General features: G+C 57.6%; 4 protein-coding genes and 1 long non-coding RNA gene across 12 annotated transcripts in view; 3 read left to right on the forward strand and 2 right to left on the reverse strand.

Annotated features, from left to right (window-relative positions):
• The window catches only part of ZNF638 (zinc finger protein 638), a 46,627-nt gene extending 44,473 nt beyond the window's left edge, over window positions 1-2,154 (reverse strand). For all 3 annotated transcript variants that reach the window (XM_048941708.1, XM_048941707.1, XM_048941706.1), the window contains exon 1: window positions 2,046-2,154. In XM_048941708.1, the coding sequence (XP_048797665.1) occupies window positions 2,046-2,128 (83 nt within the window). In that variant the 5' untranslated portion in view covers window positions 2,129-2,154. The remainder of the gene's footprint in view (window positions 1-2,045) is intronic.
• Window positions 787-1,874, forward strand: LOC125691854 (uncharacterized). Of its 6 annotated transcripts, none has more exons than XR_007376281.1 (3): window positions 787-817; window positions 927-962; window positions 1,115-1,447. It is a non-coding gene; the product is annotated as an uncharacterized LOC125691854 (long non-coding RNA). The 6 variants fall into 6 exon arrangements; XR_007376277.1 differs by lacking the exon at window positions 787-817 and adding an exon at window positions 1,548-1,874 and having other exon boundaries at window positions 830-962; window positions 1,151-1,258; XR_007376279.1 differs by lacking the exon at window positions 787-817 and adding an exon at window positions 1,664-1,874 and having other exon boundaries at window positions 830-962; window positions 1,151-1,258.
• A 582-nt stretch (window positions 2,155-2,736) lies between the features above and the next one.
• Window positions 2,737-9,513, forward strand: PAIP2B (poly(A) binding protein interacting protein 2B). Its single transcript, XM_048943248.1, is given in 5 exon segments — window positions 2,737-2,813; window positions 5,197-5,338; window positions 8,323-8,370; window positions 8,372-8,501; window positions 9,365-9,513. Coding segments are annotated over 5 exon segments (546 nt in total).
• Window positions 9,514-14,674: 5,161 nt separating this feature from the next.
• NAGK (N-acetylglucosamine kinase) lies at window positions 14,675-16,328 on the reverse strand. Its single transcript, XM_048941764.1, is given in 4 exon segments — window positions 14,675-14,767; window positions 14,769-14,863; window positions 14,956-15,034; window positions 15,264-16,328. Coding segments are annotated over 4 exon segments (411 nt in total). The 5' UTR covers window positions 15,408-16,328.
• A 396-nt stretch (window positions 16,329-16,724) lies between these two features.
• The window catches only part of LOC125692568 (transcription factor COE3-like), an 8,253-nt gene continuing 6,468 nt past the window's right edge, over window positions 16,725-18,509 (forward strand). The window contains exon 1 of the mRNA XM_048943249.1: window positions 16,725-16,824. Coding sequence (XP_048799206.1) covers window positions 16,725-16,824 — 100 coding nt within the window. The remainder of the gene's footprint in view (window positions 16,825-18,509) is intronic.

Raw genomic sequence — 18,509 nt, forward strand, 5'->3', positions numbered from 1 at the left:
CTGAAGCGCAGCTCCTCTCCAGCTGCCCTCATTGAACCTCGGAGTGCCGTCAGCTCCCAGATCCCCAGCAGCAGCAGCGCGGAGCTTCGGGGGACCCTGCAGCCCCCAACCCAGCACAAAAGCACCCAAAAAAGCCCCCAGAGGAGCTGATAGAAAGGCAAGAAGCCAAAATCAGCAGCCATGGAGGAGGGGAGCGCGGTGCGATGGGAGCTGTGTGGGGTGGGAGCCCCACGGCGGCAGCGGCTCCCGTTGGTGATGGAGATGAGCTGAAGCCCAGCAGCCCGACTGGGAGCAGTGGGGAGCAGCAGCAGCTCAGCTCCAGCGCCAAACGCCGCCCCTCCAGCGCTGCCAACAGCCTGCAGGACGTCGGGATTTGCGCCTGTCAGCAGCTGCAAGCAGATCCACGGCCCCCGCGCCGAGGTCGCAGACGGGCTCTGATCCCCTGCGCTGCTGCGTGCCCCACCGCTGCCCGTCACCCCAAAGAGGGGCGGCGGGGGGAGCTGCAGGATGGGGTCACCGTGGGGAACGGGGGGGTGGGGGACAGCGTGGGGATCCCATAGGTTGTGGGATGTGGGGACATGCAGAACGGCGTCCTATGGGGAATGGGGGTGGGGTCTACAACGGTGTCCCTATGGCAATGGGGGGGTGGGGGACATTCCAGTGTCCCTATGGGGAACAGGACATGGGGCACAGCTTGGTGTCCTATGGGTCACGGGATATGGGGCACAGCTTGGTGTCCTATAGGTCATGGGATATAGGGCACAGCTTGGTGTCCCCATCAGTTATGGGATATGGGGCACAGCATGGTGTCCTATAGGTCATGGGATATGGGGCACAGCTTGGTGTCCCCATCAGTTATGGGATATGGGGCACAGCATGGTGTCCTATAGGTCATGGGATATGGGGCACAGCCTGGTGTCCTATAGGTCATGGGATATGGGGCACAGCATGGTGTCCTATAGGTCATGGGGATATGGGGCACAGCATGGTGTCCTATAGGTCATAGGATATGGGGACACACAGAATGGCGTCCCTATGGGAATGGGGGTGGGTGACATTCCAGTGTCCCCATGGGGAATGGAACATGGGGACGTGCAGCTTGGTGTCCCCATAGGTCATGGGATATGGGGCACAGCTTGGTGTCCCATAGGTCATGGGATATGGGGCACAGCATGGTGTCCTATAGGTCATAGGATATGGGGCACAGCATGGTGTCCTATAGGTCATGGGATATGGGGCACAGCTTGGTGTCCTATAGGTGATGGGATATGGGGCACAGCATGGTGTCCCCATAAGTCATGGGATATGGGGCACAGCTTGGTGTCCTATAGGTTATGGGATATGGGGCACAGCTTGGTGTCCTATAGCTCATGGGATATGGGGCACAGCTTGGTGTCCTATAGGTCATAGGACATGGGGCACAGCTTGGTGTCCTATAGGTCATAGGACATGGGGCACAGCTTGGTGTCCTATAGGTCATGGGATATGGGGCACAGCATGGTGTTCTATAGGTCATAGGACATGGGGCACAGCTTGGTGTCCTATAGGTCATAGGATATGGGGATGTACAGAACGGCGTCCTATGGGGATGGGAGGTGTTTGACATTCCAGTGTCCCCATGGGGAATGGGACACGAGGGACACGTAGCTTTGCGTCCCCACAGGTTATGGGATATGGGGACACACAGAACGGCGTCCTATGGGGCGCACCTCAAGGTCCCCATAGGTTATGGGACACCCAGCCCAGCAGGTCAGCGCTATATTTAAGATGGCAGCGGGGGCCGATGGGGGCTGCCGCTCTCCTCCCCCCCCCCCATTGCGCCCTTCCTGACCTTGGGGGCACCGACGGCTCCGCAGTGCCGCCCCCCAGCGCTGCCCCCCCACCGCCCCCAAACCTGTGGGTCGCAGCCCCGTAAACCCCCCCCCCCCCCCCGCCCCGGCACGGAGCCCAGCCCCCCCCCCCCCCATAACATCCATAGGGTGAAAACGGGGGACGGAATGGGGGGGGGGGCGGTGGTGTTGGGGGGGGGGGGGGGGGTCACTCACCGTCTGAACGGGTCGAGGGGCAGCGGGGGGGGGGCTCGGGACCCCCGCACCGGGGGAGGGGGGCGGCCGCCCGCAGCCCGCATCTCTCGGCCATGGGGGTGGGGGGGCACGATGGGGGTTGCCCCCCCCCCCCCCTCCCATGGGTGCCCCCCCCCCAAGGTGGGCGGGGCCGGGAAATCCCAGCTCCTCCCACCGGGGGGGATGGGGGGGGGGCAGCCGCAGCCACGCGCACAACACGTGACCGCCCTCACCACGTGACCGCCCCGACACGTGACCGCCCCCTCCGGCGCTCCGGAGCGCCACGGGAATCCCCGCCCCCCGCGTTGTGTTGACGCGCAACCCGCCAATGAGCAGCGCGCTAACGGCGCTCCCTCCGCGTCCGGCTCGTAACGCCTCCTCGCCATTGGTCGCCTCCTCTCAGCCAATCGGAGGCCGCGCCGAGTGTTGACATCCCGTCTCTCCCCCACGTGGGAGACGCACGCCGCGGAGGCGAGCCAATCCCTCGCTTCTCTTCGCCGCCTCTCCCTCTCATTGGCCAGCGCTTGAACCCGCGCAGCCAATCCGGCGAGCGCACGGGCGGGACGCAGGCCAAGCCTCTCTCCCGCCCCCCGCCCCCCCCGGTCGTCCAATCCTCTCGCGGCCCGATCCTCTCCCCCTCCTCTCATTGGTCAGCGCCAGCGGGGGCGGCCCAATGGCAGCGCGGCGGGGGCGGGGCGCTGTGGCGGTGGCGGCGCTGCGGGCGGACGGGGCGGCAACGGGGGTCCGCAGGTACGGGGGGGGGGGGGGGGGGCGGGGGGACGCGGGGCGCTGGGGCTGAATGGGGGGCGGGCCCCACGGGGGGGGGGGGGGGCGGCGTTGTCGCCTCGGGGCGTCGCGGCTCAGCGCCTCCATCGGGCCCCCCATCCCGGGACCCCCCCCAATGCAGGGACCCCCAATTCAAGGACCCCCATCCAAGACCACCCCCAAATCCGGGGACCCCCAGCCCCAAATCAGGGACACCCAGTTTAAGGACCCCCCATCCAAGGATCCCCCCCCCCCCCCAAATCCAGACACCCCCAGCCCCAATCCAGGGACCCCCCCCCAAGTGCAAGGACCCCAATCCAATGACCCCCCCCCCACACCCCCAATCCAGGGACCCCCGGTCCAATGATCCCCCCCCAGTCCAAGAACCCCCCCCACCCAGGGACCCCAGCCCCCAATCCAAGGCCTCCCCCCCTCCCCACTGTCCATGCACCCCCAATCTAAGGACCCCACATCCACGACCCCCCCCCAATCCAGGGACCCCCAATCCAAGGTCCCCCCTCACCTCCCCATTCCAGAGACCCCCCCCCTCCCAAAGAGCCCCAGCCCCCAATCCAGGGACCCCCCCAGCAATGCAAGGACCCCTCCCCACCTCCCCAATCCATGGACCCCCAGTTTAAGGACCCCCCATCCACGACCACCCCCCCCAATCCAGGGACCCCCATCCCCAATACAGGGACCCCCCCCGCAATGCAAGGACCCCTCCCCACCTCCCCAGTCCAGGGACCCCCAGTTTAAGGACCCCCCCCCATCCAAGGACCCCAACCCAGGGTCCTCCCCCCCCCCCCAATCCAGGGACCCCCCAATCCAAGGTCCCCTCTCACCTCTCCAATCCAGAGACCCCCCCCTTCCAAAGAGCCCCAGCCCCAATCCAGGGACCCCCCCCCCAAGTGCAAGGGCCCCCAATCCAACGACCACCCCCCAATCCAGGGACCCCCGATCCAATGATCCCCCCCCAGTCCAAGAACCCCCCAGCCAGGGACCCCAGCCCCAATCCAGGGACCCCCTCCGCAATGCAAGGACCCCTCCCCCACCTCCCCAGTCCAGGGACCCCCCAGTCTAAGGACCCCCCCATCCAAGGACCCCCCAACCCAGGGTCCTCCCACCCCCAATCCAGGGACCCCCAATCCAAGGTCCCCCCTCACCTCTCCAATCCAGGGACCCCCCCCCCCTCCCAAAGAGCCCCAGCCCCAATTCAAGGACCCCCCCCCCCCAAGTGCAAGGACCCCCAATCCAACGACCACCCCCCAATCCAGGGACCCCCAGTCCAATGATCCCCCCCCCCAGTCCAAGAACCCCCCCTCCCACCCAGGGACCCCCAGCCCCAATCCAAGGCCTCCATCCCTCCCCACTGTCCATGGACCCCCAATCTAAGGACCCCCCATCCACGACCCCCCCCCAATCCAGGGACCCCCATCCCCAATACAGGGACCCCCCCCCCAATGCAAGGACCCCTCCCCACCTCCCCCAATCCATGGACCCCCAGTCTAAGGACCCCCCATCCAAGGACCCCCAACCCAGGGTCCTCCCCCCCCCCAGTCCAGGGACCCCCAATCCAAGATCCCCCCTCACCCTCTCCAATCCAGAGACCCCCCCCTCCCAAAGAGCCCCAGCCCCAATACAGGGACCCCAATCCAATGACTCCCCCCCCACCCAGGGACCCCCTGCCCCAATCCAGGGACCCCCCCCCCAAGTGCAAGGGCCCCCAATCCAACGACCACCCCCCAATCCAGGGACCCCCAATCCAATGATCCCCCCCCAGTCCAAGAACCCCCCCCTCCCACCCAGGGGACCCCAGCCCCAATCCAAGGCCTCCCCCCCTCCCCACTGTCCATGGACCCCCAATCTAAGGACCCCCCATCCACGACCCCCCCCCCAATCCAGGGACCCCCATCCCCAATCCAGGGACCCCCCCCGCAATGCAAGGACCCCTCCCACCTCCCCAGGTCCAGGGACCCCAGTTTAAGGACCCCCCCCATCCAAGGACCCCCAACCCAGGGTCCCTCCCCCCCCCCCAATCCAGGGACCCCCAATCCAAGGTCCCCCCTCACCTCTCCAATCCAGAGACCCCCCCCCTCCCAAAGAGCCCCAGCCCCAATCCAGGGACCCCAATCCAATGACTCCCCCCCCACCCAGGGACCCCAGCCCCAATCCAAGGCCTCCCCCCCTCCCCACTGTCCATGGACCCCCAATCTAAGGACCCCCCATCCACGACCCCCCCCCCCAATCCAGGGACCCCCCCCCCCCAATCCAGGGACCCCCCCCCAATGCAAGGACCCCCAGCTGTTCTGTGGGGGGGGGTGTTAGAGGTGCTGCTCCCCCCCCCCCCTGAGCTCAGCCCACCCCACAGCGGCAGCAGCCATGAACGGCCCCGATGCAGCCGGCGGCGCCCAGGGCAGCGAAGGGAAGGGGGGAGATGGGCGAGAGAAAAAGGAGAGCAACCGTTTGCTGAGTACATGTGGATGGAGAACCAGGAGGACTTCGACAGGCAGGTGAGGCTCAGGGGGCCTTGAGATCCTGCGGCTCCTGACAGCCACCATGAGGGTCCTTGCAGGTCGCATGGGAGGGTTGGTGTCAGCTGGAAAGGTCCTAACTGATCCTAGCACTGTGGGGTGGTTGGGTTGGGTTGGAAAGGTCCTAACAGGTCACGGAGCCATGGGATGGTTGGGTTGGAAAGGTCCTGACAGATGATAACACCATGGATGGTTGGTTGGAAGGGTCCTTATAGATTACAGACATGGGGTGGTTGGGTTGGGTTGGGTTGGGTTGGAAAGGTCCTAACAGGTCACAGAGCCATGGGGGGGTTGGGTTGGGTTGGGTTGGAAGGGTCCTTATAGATCAGAGACATGGGGTGATTGGGTTGGAAAGGTCCTAATAGATCAGAATCATGGGACGGTTGGGTTGGGTTGGAAAGGTCCTAACAGGTCACAGAGCCATGGGATGGTTGGGTTGGAAGGGTCCTTACAGATCAGAGACATGGGATGGTTGGACTGGGTTGGAAAGGTCCTCACAGGTCACAGTCATGGGATGGTTGGGTTGGAAAGGTCCTGACAGATCAGAGACATGGGATGGTTGGGTTGGGTTGGGTTGGAAGGGTCCTTACTGATCAGAGACATGGGGTGATTGGGTTGGAAAGGTCCTAACAGGTCACAGAGTCATGGGATGGTTGGGTTGGGTTGGAAAGGTCCTAACAGGTCACAGAGATGTGGGTTAGGCTGGAAAGGTCCTAACATATCGCAGAGCCATGGGATGGTTGGGTTGGAAAGGTCCTGACAGATCATAACACCATGGGGTGGTTGGGTTGGGTTGGGTTGGAAAGGTCCTAACAGGTCACGGAGCCATGGGATGTTTGGATTGGGTTGGGTTGGAAAGGTCCTAACTGATCCTAGCACCATGGGATGGTTGGGTTGGGCTGGGTTGGAAGGGTCCTTGCAGGTCACAGAGCCATGGGACAGTTGGGTTGGGTTGGAAAGGTCCTAACAGGTCATAGAGCCGTGGGATGGTTGGGTTGGAAAGGTCCTTACAGATCAGAGCCATGGGATGGTTGGACTGGGTTGGAAGGGTCCTAACAGGTCACAGTCATGGGATGGTTGGGTTGGAAAGGTCCTTACAGATTACAGACATGGGGATGGTTGGGTTGGGTTGGAAAGGTCCTAACAGGTCACAGAGCCATGGGGTGGTTGTGTTGGGTTGGAAAGGTCCTTATAGATCACAGACATGGGATGGTTGGGGTTGGGTTGGGTTGGGTTGGAAAGGTCCTAACAGGTCACAGAGCCATGGGATGTTTGGATTGGGTTGGGTTGGAAAGGTCCTAACAGGTCATGGAGTCGTGGGATGGTTGGGTTGGGTTGGAAGGGTCCTAACAGGTCACAGAGTCATGGGATGGTTGGGTTGGAAAGGTCCTTACAGATTACAGACATGGGATGGTTGGGTTGGGTTAGAAAGGTCCTCACAGGTCACAGAGCCATGGGATGGTTGGGTTGGAAAGCTCCTAACTGATCCTAGCACCATAGGATGGTTGGGTTGGGTTGGGTTGGGTTGGGTTGGGAAGGTCCTAACAGGTCACAGAGTCATGGGATGGTTGGGTTGGGTTGGGTTGGGTTGGAAAGGTCCTAACAGGTCACAAAGATGTGGGTTAGGCTGGAGAGGTCCTAACATATCGCAGAGCCATGGGATGGTTGGGTTGGAAAGGTCCTGACAGATGATAACACCATGGGGTGGTTGGGTTGGGTTGGAAAGGTCCTAACAGGTCACGGGAGCCATGGGATGGTTGGGTTGGGTTGGAAAGGTCCTTATAGATCAGAGACATGGGGTGATTGGGTTGAAGGGTCCTAACAGGTCACAGAATCATGGGATGGTTGGGCTGGGTTGGAAAGGTCCTTATAGATCACAGAGCCGTGGGACGGTTGGGGTTGGGTTGGAAAGGTCCTTACAGATCAGAGACATGGGGTGATTGGGTTGGAAGGGTCCTAACAGGTCACAGAGCCATGGGACGGTTGGGTTGGGTTGGAAAGGTCCTAACTGATCCTAGAACCATGGGATGGTTGGGTTGGGTTGGGTTGGGTTGGGTTGGGTTGGAAAGGTTCTAACAGGTTACAGAGCCATGGGATGGTTGGGTTGGAAAGGTCCTTATAGATCACAGAGCCGTGGGACAGTTGGGTTGGGTTGGGTTGGAAAGGTCCTAACAGGTCACAGAGCCATGGATGGTTGGGTTGGGTTGGAAAGGTCCTTACAGATTACAGACATGGGATGGATGGGTTGGGTTGGAAAGGTCCTAACAGGCCACAGAGCCATGGGATGGTTGGGTTGGGTTGGGTTGGGTTGGGTTGGGTTGGAAAGGTCCTAACAGGTCACAAAGATGTGGGTTAGGCTGGAAAGGTCCTAACATATCGCAGAGCCATGGGATGGTTGGGTTGGGTTGGAAGGGTCCTTACAGATCACAGAGCCATGGGACGGTTGGGTTGGGTTGGAAAGGTCCTTGCAGATCACAGAGCCGTGGGATGGTTGGGTTGGGTTGGGTTGGAAGGGTCCTTACAGATTACAGACATGGGATGGTTGGGTTGGAAAGGTCCTTGCAGATCACAGTCATGGGATGGTTGGGTTGGGTTGGAAGCGTCCTTGCGTGCTGTCACTGAGTGCCCTCCTAAAGCAGCCCTGCCACAGCTTTCCTGTAGGCCCCCTTCAGGTCCTGGAAGGTCACTATGAGATCTTCTCTCCTCCAGGCTGCAGAGCCCCAGCTCCCTCCCCCTGTCCAACCCTCGGCCTCTCCGCAGGCCTCTCCAAGGGGTGATGGAGAGCTGGGGACGGACGGCCTGCGGCATCGAAAGGGGCTGCGAGGAGGAAGGGAGCAGACGCAGAGCGCGTAGGAGAGGCCGGGGGAAACGGTGTAAAGAAGAGAGATTTAAGGGGGACGGAAGGGAAGAGTTTGACGCCAAGGGTGGGGAGGCACTGAAGCGGCGCCTTCCCTCGGGGGCAGGTGGAGGAGGAGCTGCAGGAGCAGGAGTTCCTCGACCGCTGCTTCCAGGGAGATGTTGGACGAGGAGGACCAGGAGTGGTTCGTGCCGTCGCGAGATCTGCCTCAGCGCGTGGGGCAGCTGCAGCAGCAGCTCAATGGGCTCTGCGTCGCCGACGGCCGCGGCCCCCGAGGATGTCGTGGTAGGGGGCTGCTGGGGGGGGGGGGACCAGGGGGGGGTGGGGGGTGGGGGGTGGCCTTTGGGGTTTTGCTTGAGGTGGAGGAGGTGCCTGAGGAGCAGGATGGGCTGTTGGTCAACTGTTGGCCGACCTACTGATAGTTGGTCAACCGTTGGCCAAGCATCGATCAGCACGTGGTCAACTGTTGGCCAATCCACTGAGCAATCATTGGTCAACTATTGGCCAATCCATTGGTCAACCATTGGCCAACCATTGGCCAACCACTGCTCAGCACGTGGTCAACTCTTGGCCAATCCATTGAGCAACCATTGGTCAACCATTGGCCAACCATTGATCAGCACGTGGTCAACTATTGGCCAATCCATTGAGCAACCATGGGTCAAATGTTGGCCAACCATCGATCAGCACGTGCTCAACCATTGGCCAACAATTGCTCAGTACTTGATCAACTATTGGCCAATCCACTGATCAACCATTGGTCAACTATTGGCCAATCCACTGATCAACCATTGGTCAACTATTGGCCAATCCACTGAGCAAACCGTTGGTCAACCATTGGCCAACCATTGATCAGCACGTGGTCAACTATTGGCCAATCCATTGAGCAAACCATTGGTCAACCGTTGGCCAACCATTGATCAGCACGTGGTCAACTATTGGCCAATCCATTGAGCAATCATTGGTCAAATGTTGGCCAACCCATTCATCAAGCATCGATCAACCATTGGCCAGCCCGTTCATTGACTGTTGATCAACCATTGGCCAACCCACTGATAGTTGGTCAACCATTGGCCAACCATTGATCAGCACGTGGTCAACTATTGGCCAATCCACTGAGCAACCATTGGCCAGCCATTGATCAGCAGGTGGTCAACTACTGGCCAATCCATTGAGCAACCATTGGCCAACCATTGATCAGCACATGGTCAACCATTGGCCAACCATTGATCAGCACATGGTCAACCATTGGCCAACCATTGATCAGCACGTGGTCAAGTCTTGGCCAATCCATTGAGCACCCATGGGTCAAATGTTGGCCAACCCATTCATCAACTGTTGGTCAACCACTGGCCAACCCACTGATAGTTGATCAACCATTGGCCAACCATTGCTCAGCACGTGGTCAACTATTGGCCAATCCACTGATCAACCATTGGTCAACTATTGACCAATCCATTGAGCAACCATTGGCCAACCATTGATCAGCACGTGGTCAACTATTGGCCAATCCATTGAGCAATCATTGGTCAAATGTTGGCCAACCCATTCATCAACCATCGATCAACCATTGGCCAACTCGTTCATTGACTGTTGGCCAACCATTGGCCAACCCACTGATAGTTGGTCAACCATTGGCCAACCCACTGATCAGCAATTGGTCAACTGTTGGCCAACACATTGATCGACCATTGGCCAACCATTGGCCAACCCACTGATAGTTGGTCAACCATTGGCCAACCCACTGATCAGGAGTTGGCCAACCCTTTCATCAACTGCTGGCCAACCATTGGCCAACCATCGATCAGCATTGGTCAAACTGCTGGCCAACCACTGGCCAACCACTGATCAGGAGCTGGTCAACTGTTGGCCAACCATTGGTCAACTCATTCATCAACTGCTGGCCAACCATTGGCCACCCACTGATCAGCCATTGGTCAACTGTTGGCCAACCCATTCATTGACAGTCAGTCAACCATTAGCCAACACACTGATAGTTGGTCAACTATTGGCCAACCCACTGAGCAACCATTGGCCAGCTACTGGCCAATCCGTTGATCCACAGCAGGTCAACCATTGGCCAACCCATTCATCAACTGTTGGTCAATCATTGGCCAACCCACTGAGCAGCAGTCGGTCAGCCATTGGACAACTCATTGATCAACCATTGGTCAACCACTGGCTAAGCCATTCGTCAACCATTGGTCAACTGTTGGCCAACACATTCATCAACTGTTGGCCCATGCATTGATCAACCATTGGTCTGTTGGCCAATCATTGGCCAACCCACTGATAGTTGGTCAACCATTGGCCAACCACTGATCAGCAATTGGTCAACTGTTGGTCAACCCATTCATCGACTGCTGGCCAACCATTGGTCAGACCACTGACCAGCAATTGTTCAACTGTTGGCCCATGCATTGATCAACCATTGGTCTTTTGGCCAATCATTGGCCAACCCACTGATAGTTGGTCAACCATTGGCCAACCCACTGATCAACAGTTGGCCAACCATTGGCCAACCTGTTCATCAACTTCTGGCCAACCACTGGCCAACCGCTGATCAGCAATTGGTCAACCATTGGCCAACCCACTGATCAGGAGTTGGTCAACTGTTGGTCAACCATTGGCCAACCCCCTGATCAACAGTTGGCCAACCATTGGTCAGCCCATTCATCAACTGCTGGCCAACCATTGGTCGGTCAATCCTTTCACCAACTGCTGGCCAACCATTGTGACCCGTTGGCCAACCGCCGGCCCCCCCCTTGTCTTCCAGATCAAAAAGCACCTTGAACCCCGACGCCAAGGAGTTTGTGCCGGGCGTGAAGTACTGAGCGCCGCAGCCGAGCTGTGCGCCGCGGGAGGCTTTGCTGCGCAATGGAGTGGCTGCGCTGTGGCCCTTGGTGGGTTTTTCCTCTGTGATCATGACTTCGATGTCTTTTTCCATCTCCCCTCGTGCCGTCTCTCGGTTTTGGGCAGCTCTCTCGCTTTCTAGGACTCTCGCAGGCCTGAGCTCCATGCTGGAGCCCCTCTATGAATTTGGGCCGCACCACTGTTCCCTTCCCCTGGGATCCCCTGTAGGCCAGGCTGAGGCCGAGGGCACGGCGACCCCCAGCCCCAAATTCCTCCCTTGTCAGATAGATGCTGATGGATGGAGGCCAACGTGCTGGGACCCCCCAGGAGGGGTTGGGGGTCCAAAGTTGGGGGCAGGGGGGTTTATGGGGTTTGGGGGGATGCGCTTTGTGGAATGGGCCCAGCGCCGTCGCTCCGTTCCTTTCTCGGCGCAATAAAACCAAGGAGCTGCGGCCTCTGTCTCCCCATAGGGGCTGCAGGGGGGGGCTGGGGGCACCCTGTGCCGTGGGGCCGGGCAGGAGCCCCCCCTCCAACCCGTGGGGATGCAGGGGTTCCCTTCCACACAGCGCTTTGGGTGGATGCTGCAGAACGGTGCTCAGCTCCCTGCCACCCCATGGCTGCGGCCCTGGGGGGCTCCCAGAGGGGGGGGGCTGGGCAATGGCGCAGGGCTGCTGGGGTTCTGCTGGTCCCCCCCCCCATCCCAAATATTAAACTCATTTAGGAGCTGAACAAATCCTCTTTGTCCTGGCAGGAAGCGCAGCCTGCGGCCATCGCCGCTTTCCTCTCCTTCCCTGCTATTTCCTCCCCTTCCCCATCATTTCCTCTCTTTTCCCCCATTATTTCCTCTCCCTCCCCCCATTACTTCCTCCCCTTTCCCCATTATTATTTCCTCTCCTTTTCCCCCATTATTTCAACCCCTCTTCCCCCCTTTATTTCCTACCCTTTCCCCATTATTTCCTGTCCTTCCCCCATTATTTCCTCCCTTTTCCCCATTATTTTCTCCCTTTTCCCCCATTATTTCCTCTCCTTTCCTCTTTATTTCCTCTCTTTTCCTCTTTATTTCCTCTCCTTTTCCCCCATTACTTCCTCTCTTTTCCCCATTATTATTTCCATTCCCTCCCCCATTATTTCCTCTCCTTTTCCCCCATTATTTTCCTCCCCTCTTTCCCCCTTTATTTTCCTCTCCTTTCCTCATTATTATTTCCTGCCCTTTAGCCATTATTATTTCCTTTCCCTCCCTCATTATTTCCTCTTTTCCCCCCATTATTTCCTCTCTTTTTCCCCATTATTATTTCCTTTCCTTCCTCCATTATTTCCTCTCCTTTTCCCCATTATTTCCTCTCCCTCCCCTATTATTTCCCCCTTTCCCCATTATTTCCTCTCTTTCCCCCATTATTTCCTCTCTTTTCCCCATTATTATTTCCTTTCCTTCCCCCATTGTTTCCTCTCCTTTTCCCTCATTATTTCCTCTTTTCCCCCCATTATTTCCTCCCCTTTCCCATTATTTCCTCTCCCTCCTCCATTATTTCCTCTCTTTTCCCCCATTATTTCCTCTCCTTTTCCCCCATTATTTCCTCTCCCTCCCCCATTATTTCCTCCCCTTTCCCCATTATTATTTCCTTTCTTTCCTCCATTACTTCCTCCCCTTTTCCCTCATTATTTCCTCTTTTCCCCATTATTTCCTTCCCTTTTCCCCTATTATTTCCTCTCCCTCCCCCATTACTTCCTCTGTTTTCCCCATTATTATTTCCTTTCCTTCCTCCATTATTTCCTCCCCTTTCCCCATTATTTCCTCTCCTTCCCATTATTTCCCCTCCCTTTCCACATTATTTCCTCTCCCTCCTCCATTATTTCCTCTCTTTTCCCCCATTATTTCCTCCCCTTATCCCCCATTATTTCCTCTCTTTTTCCCCCATTATTTCCTGTCCTTCCCCTGCTATTTCCTCCCTTTCCCCATTATTATTTCCTCTCCCTCCCCCATTATTTCCTCTCCTTTTCCCCCATTATTTCCTCCCCTCTTCCCCCCTTTATTTCCTCTCCTTTCCTCATTATTATTTCCTGCCCTTAGCCATTATTATTTCCTTTCCCTCCCCCATTATTTCCTCCCCTTTCCCCATTATTATTTCCTCTCCTTCCCGTTATTTCCCCTCCTTTCCCCATTATTTCCTCTCCCTCCCTCATTATTTCCTCTTTTCCCCCATTATTTCCTCTCATTTTCCCCCATTATTTCCTCACCCTCCCCTATTATTTCCCGCCTTTCCCCATTATTTCCTCTCCCTCCCCCATTACTTCCTCTCTTTCCCCATTCTTATTTACTTTCCCTCCTCCATTATTTCCTCTCTTTTCCCCCATTATTTCCTCTCCCTCCTCCATTATTTCCTCTCCTTTTCCCCCATTATTCCTCTCCTCCTCCACTATTTCCTCTCCTTTTCCCCCATTATTTCCTCCCTTTCCCCATTATTTCCTCTCTTTCCCATTATTTCCCCTCCTTTCCACATTATTTCTCTCCCTCCTCTATTATTTCCTCTTTTTTTCCCCCATTATTTCCATTTCTTCTCCTTTTCCCCCATTATTTCCTCTCCCTCCCCCATTATTTCCTCTCTTTTCCCATTATTATTTCTTTTCCTTCCCCCATTATTTCCTCTCCTTCCCCCGTTATTTCCTCTCCTTTTCCCCTATTATTTCCTCTCCCTCCCCCATTACTTCCTCTGTTTTCCCCATTATTATTTCCTTTCCTTCCTCCATTATTTTCCTCTCCTATTCCCCCGTTATTTCCTCTCCTTTCCCCATTATTTCCTCTCATTTTCCCCCATTATTTCCTTTCCCTCCCCCATTATTTCCTCTCCTTTTCCCCATTATTTCCTCACCCTCCCCTATTATTTCCCCCCATTTCCCCATTATTTCCTCTCCCTCCTCCATTACTTCCTCTCTTTCCCCATTCTTATTTACTTTCCCTCCCCCACTATTTCCCCTCCTTTCCCCATTATTATTTCCTTTCCTTCCCCCATTATTTCCTCTCCCTCCCCCATTATTTCCTCCCCTTTCCCCATTATTATTTCCTCTCCTTCCCGTTATTTCCCCTCCTTTCCCCATTATTTCCTCTCCCTCCCTCATTATTTCCTCTTTTCCCCATTATTTCCTCCCCTTTTCCCCCATTATTTCCTCCCCTTTTCCCCACTGTTTCCCCTCCTTTCCCCATTATTATTTCCTCTCCTTTCCCCATCATTTCCCCCCCTTTTCCCCCCATTATTTCCCCTCCCCCTCCACCCCCCCTCTTTTTCTATTTTCCTCTCCTCCTTCCTCTTTCCCCCCCCCTTCTGTTTCCCCTCAGCCACATCCCCCCCTCCTCCCCCCATAGCCCCCCTCACCCCCCCCACCCCCCCCACCCCCCCCAGCCCCACTCCTCCCCCTCCCCTTCCCACCAGCCCCCCCCCCATTTCCCCCCCCCCATCACAAAGCGCTCACTACAAAATTCCACATTTATGACCCAAACACGACACAATTCAGCCCAAACCACCCCTGGGGGGGCAGCATCCCCCCCTTCCCCCCCATCCCCCCCTTCCCCCCCCCTTTCCTCCCCCATCCCCCCCTTTCCCCTTCCAGCCCTAGAAGCGATGCGTGTAGAAGACATCAGTGTTGCTGCCGTAATCCAGAGGCAATTTGTGCCCCACGTGCCGGGCCCCCAGGCTGGCGCCCCCCCAGCGCCGAGGAATGGCGCAGCCGCAGGAGGCTGAAATGGGACAAAGCCGCCATGGATTCCCCCCCCCGGGCTCCAACCAACGCCTGCACGAAGCCTGGAGCGGAAGGAGGGATGCTGTGTATGGGGAGGGGGCTACAGGGGCCCCCCCAGCCACGCACCCCCAATCCCCCCCCCCCTCCAGCTCACCTTCTCTCATCAGCTCCCAGCTCTTCCAGACGGAGCCGACGCAGACGATGGGGAGCCCCAGCTCCCCCTGGAACAGGCTCTGAATGGGGGGGGATTGAGGGGGGGAAATGGGGCCAAAAGCCTCCCCCCATTCCCCCCCATGTTGGGGGGGTCGAGGGGTGGGAAATGGGGCCAGAAGCCTCCCCCCCATTCCCCCCCATGTTGGGGGGTCGAGGGGGGGGAAATGGGGCCAGAAGCCTCCCCCCATGGGGGGTGCTGGGTCTGAAGGCAGGATGGGGGCTGCCCCCCACCCCCCCAGTGCCACTCACCTCATCCACGCGGGGCAGCACGGCCAGCACATGGCGGGCCAGCAGCTCCCCGGCCTGCAGGAAGAGGTGGCGGCACAGCGCGTCCCCAGCCTGGGCACCTGGGGGGGGGGAAGGGGTCCTGAGCAACGGCTGGACCCCCACCATGGACTGAGGGTCACCTGATGGCTGAGGGAGGGATCTGCATCATGGAACGAGGGGCAGCCGTGGGTGCCCAAATAGAATTGCGGGATCAGCGTGGATGGGCAGCAAGAACCAAGGGAGAACTGGGGATCTGCACTGCAAGGAGCCAAGGAGATCCATGGATCCACACTGAGAGCCAAGGGAAAACCAGGGATCCACACTGAGAACCAAGGACATCGATGGATCCCCACTGAGAGCCAAGGGATCAGCATGGATGGGCACCAAGAACTAAGGGAGAACTGGGGATCTGCATCGTGAGGAGCCAAGGAGATCCATGGATCCCCACTGAGAGCCAAGGGACATCGATGGATCCCAGCATGAGCCAAAGGACAAACCATGGATCCTCACCAAGATCCCCACCACCAGATCCCCATCAAGAGCCAAGGGACAACTACAGAGCTCCACTGAAAGCCAAGGGACAACTGTGGATCCCCTCTGAGATCCATGGGACGACCACGGATCCCCTTCAAGAATCGAAGGATGGATCCCCAGTGAGAACCAAGGGATCAGCATGGATGGGCACGAAGAACCAAGGGAGAACTGGGGATCTGCACTGTGAGGAGCCAAGGAGATCCATGGATCCCCACTGAGAGCCAAGGGAAAACCAGGGATCCACACTGAGAACCAAGGGACATCAATGGATCCCCACTGAGAGACAAGGGACAACCATGGATGCCCACCAAGATCCCCACTGCTGGATCCCCACCACGAATCAAGGGACAACTGTGGGTCCCAGCCATGAGCCAAGGATAGCCACAGATCCCCACCAAGAGCCACAGGATGACCAGGGATCCCCTTTGAGAGCCAAAGAATGGATCCCTACTGAGAACCAGGGGACGACCACGGATCCCAGCATGAGCCAAAGGACATCCGTGGATCCTCACCAAGATCCCCCACCACCAGATCCCCATCAAGAGCCAAAGGACAACAGAGCTCCACTGAAAGCCAAGGGACAACTGTGGATCCCCACTGAGATCCATGGGACGACCATGGATCCCCTTCAAGAATCGAAGGATGGATCCGCACCGAGAACCAAGGGATCAGCATGGATGGCACCCAGAACCAAGGAGAACTGGGGATCTGCACTGCGAGGAGCCAAGGAGATCCATGGATCCCCACTGAGAGCCAAGGGAAAACCAGGGATCCACACTGAGAACCAAGGGACAACCAGGGATCCACACTGAGAGACAAGGGACAACCATGGATGCCCACCAAGATCCCCACTGCTGGATCCCCACCACGAATCAAGGGACAACTGTGGATCCCCCCTGAGATCCGACCATGGATCCCCTTCAAGAACCAAAGGATGGATCTGCACTGAGAACCAAGGGATCAGCATGGATGGGCACCAAGAACCAAGGGAGAACTGGGGATCTGCACTGTGAGGAGCCAAGGAGATCCATGGATCCGCACTGAGAGCCAAGGGACAACCAGGGATCCACACTGAGAACCAAGGGACATCGATGGATCCACACTGAGAATCAAGGGACAACCATGGATCTCCACCATGAGCGAAAGGACAACCATGGATCCTCACCAAGATCCCCACCACCAGATCCCCATCAAGAGCCAAAGGACAGCAGAGCTCCACTGAAAGCGAAGGAGATCCATGGATCCCCACTGAGATCTATGGGACGACCATGGATCCCCTTCAAGAACCAAAGAATGGATCCCCAGTGAGAACCCCGGGATCAGTGTGGATGGGCACCAAGAACCAGGGGAGAACTGGAGATCTGCACCATGAGGAACCAAGGAGATGCATGGATCCCCACTGAGAGCCAAGGGACATCAATGGATCCACACTGAGAGGGCAAGGGGACAACCATGGATGCCCACCAAGATCCCCACTGCTGGATCCCCACCACGAATCAAGGGACAACTGTGGATCCCCACTGAGATCCGACCATGGATCCCCTTCAAGAACCAAAGAATGGATCTGCACTGAGAGCCAAGGATCAGCGTGGATGGGCACCAAGAACCAAGGGAGAACTGGGGAGCTGCACTGCAAGGAGCCAAGGAGATCCATGGATCCCCACTGAGAACCAAGGGACATCGATGGATCCCCACTGAAAACCAAGGGACATCGATGGATCCCCACTGAGAGACAAGGGACAACCATGGATCCCAGCATGAGCCAAAGGACAACCATGGATCGTCACCAAGATCCCCACCACCAGATCCCCATCAAGAGCCAAAGGACAGCAGAGCTCCACTGAAAGCGAAGGAGATCCATGGATCCCCACTGAGATCCGACCATGGATCCCCTTCAAGAACCAAAGGATGGATCTGCACTGAGAACCAAGGGATCAGCGTGGATGGGCACCAAGAACTGAGGGGGAACTGGGGATCTGCACTGCAAGGAGCCAAGGAGATCCATGGATCCCCACTGAGAGCCAAGGGAGAACCAGGGATCCCCACTGAGAGCCAAGGGACAACCAGGGATCCCCACCAAGATCCCCACTGCTGGATCCCCACCACGAATCAAGGGACAACTGTGGGTCCCAGCCATGAGCCAAGGATAGCCACAGATCCCCACCAAGAGCCACAGGATGGCCAGGGATCCCCTTTGAGAGCCAAAGAATGGATCCCTACTGAGAACCAGGGGACGACCACGGATCCCAGCATGAGCCAAAGGACAACCATGGATCCTCACCGAGATCCCCACCACCAGATCCCCACCAGGAGCCAAAGGACAACAGAGCTCCACTGAGAACCAAGGCACAACCAGGGATCCCCACCATGAGCCAAGGGACATCGATGGATCTCCACCAAGATCCCCACTCATTGCTGGATCCCACCACGAACCAAGGGACAACTGTGGATCCCAGCCATGAGCCAAAGGACATCCGTGGATCCTCACCAAGGTCCCAACCACCAGATCCCCACCAGGAGCCAAAGGACAACTACAGAGCTCCACTAAGAGCCAAGGGACAGCCATGGATCCCCACCATGAGTGAAAGGATGTCCGTGGATCCTCACTGACAATCAAGGGACATCCATGGATCTCCACCAAGATCCCCACTACTGGATCCCCACCACGAACCGAGAGACAACTGTGGATCCCAC

This window comes from Lagopus muta, chromosome 4, assembly GCF_023343835.1.
Source record: "Lagopus muta isolate bLagMut1 chromosome 4, bLagMut1 primary, whole genome shotgun sequence".
Taxonomy (NCBI): Eukaryota; Metazoa; Chordata; class Aves; order Galliformes; family Phasianidae; genus Lagopus; species Lagopus muta.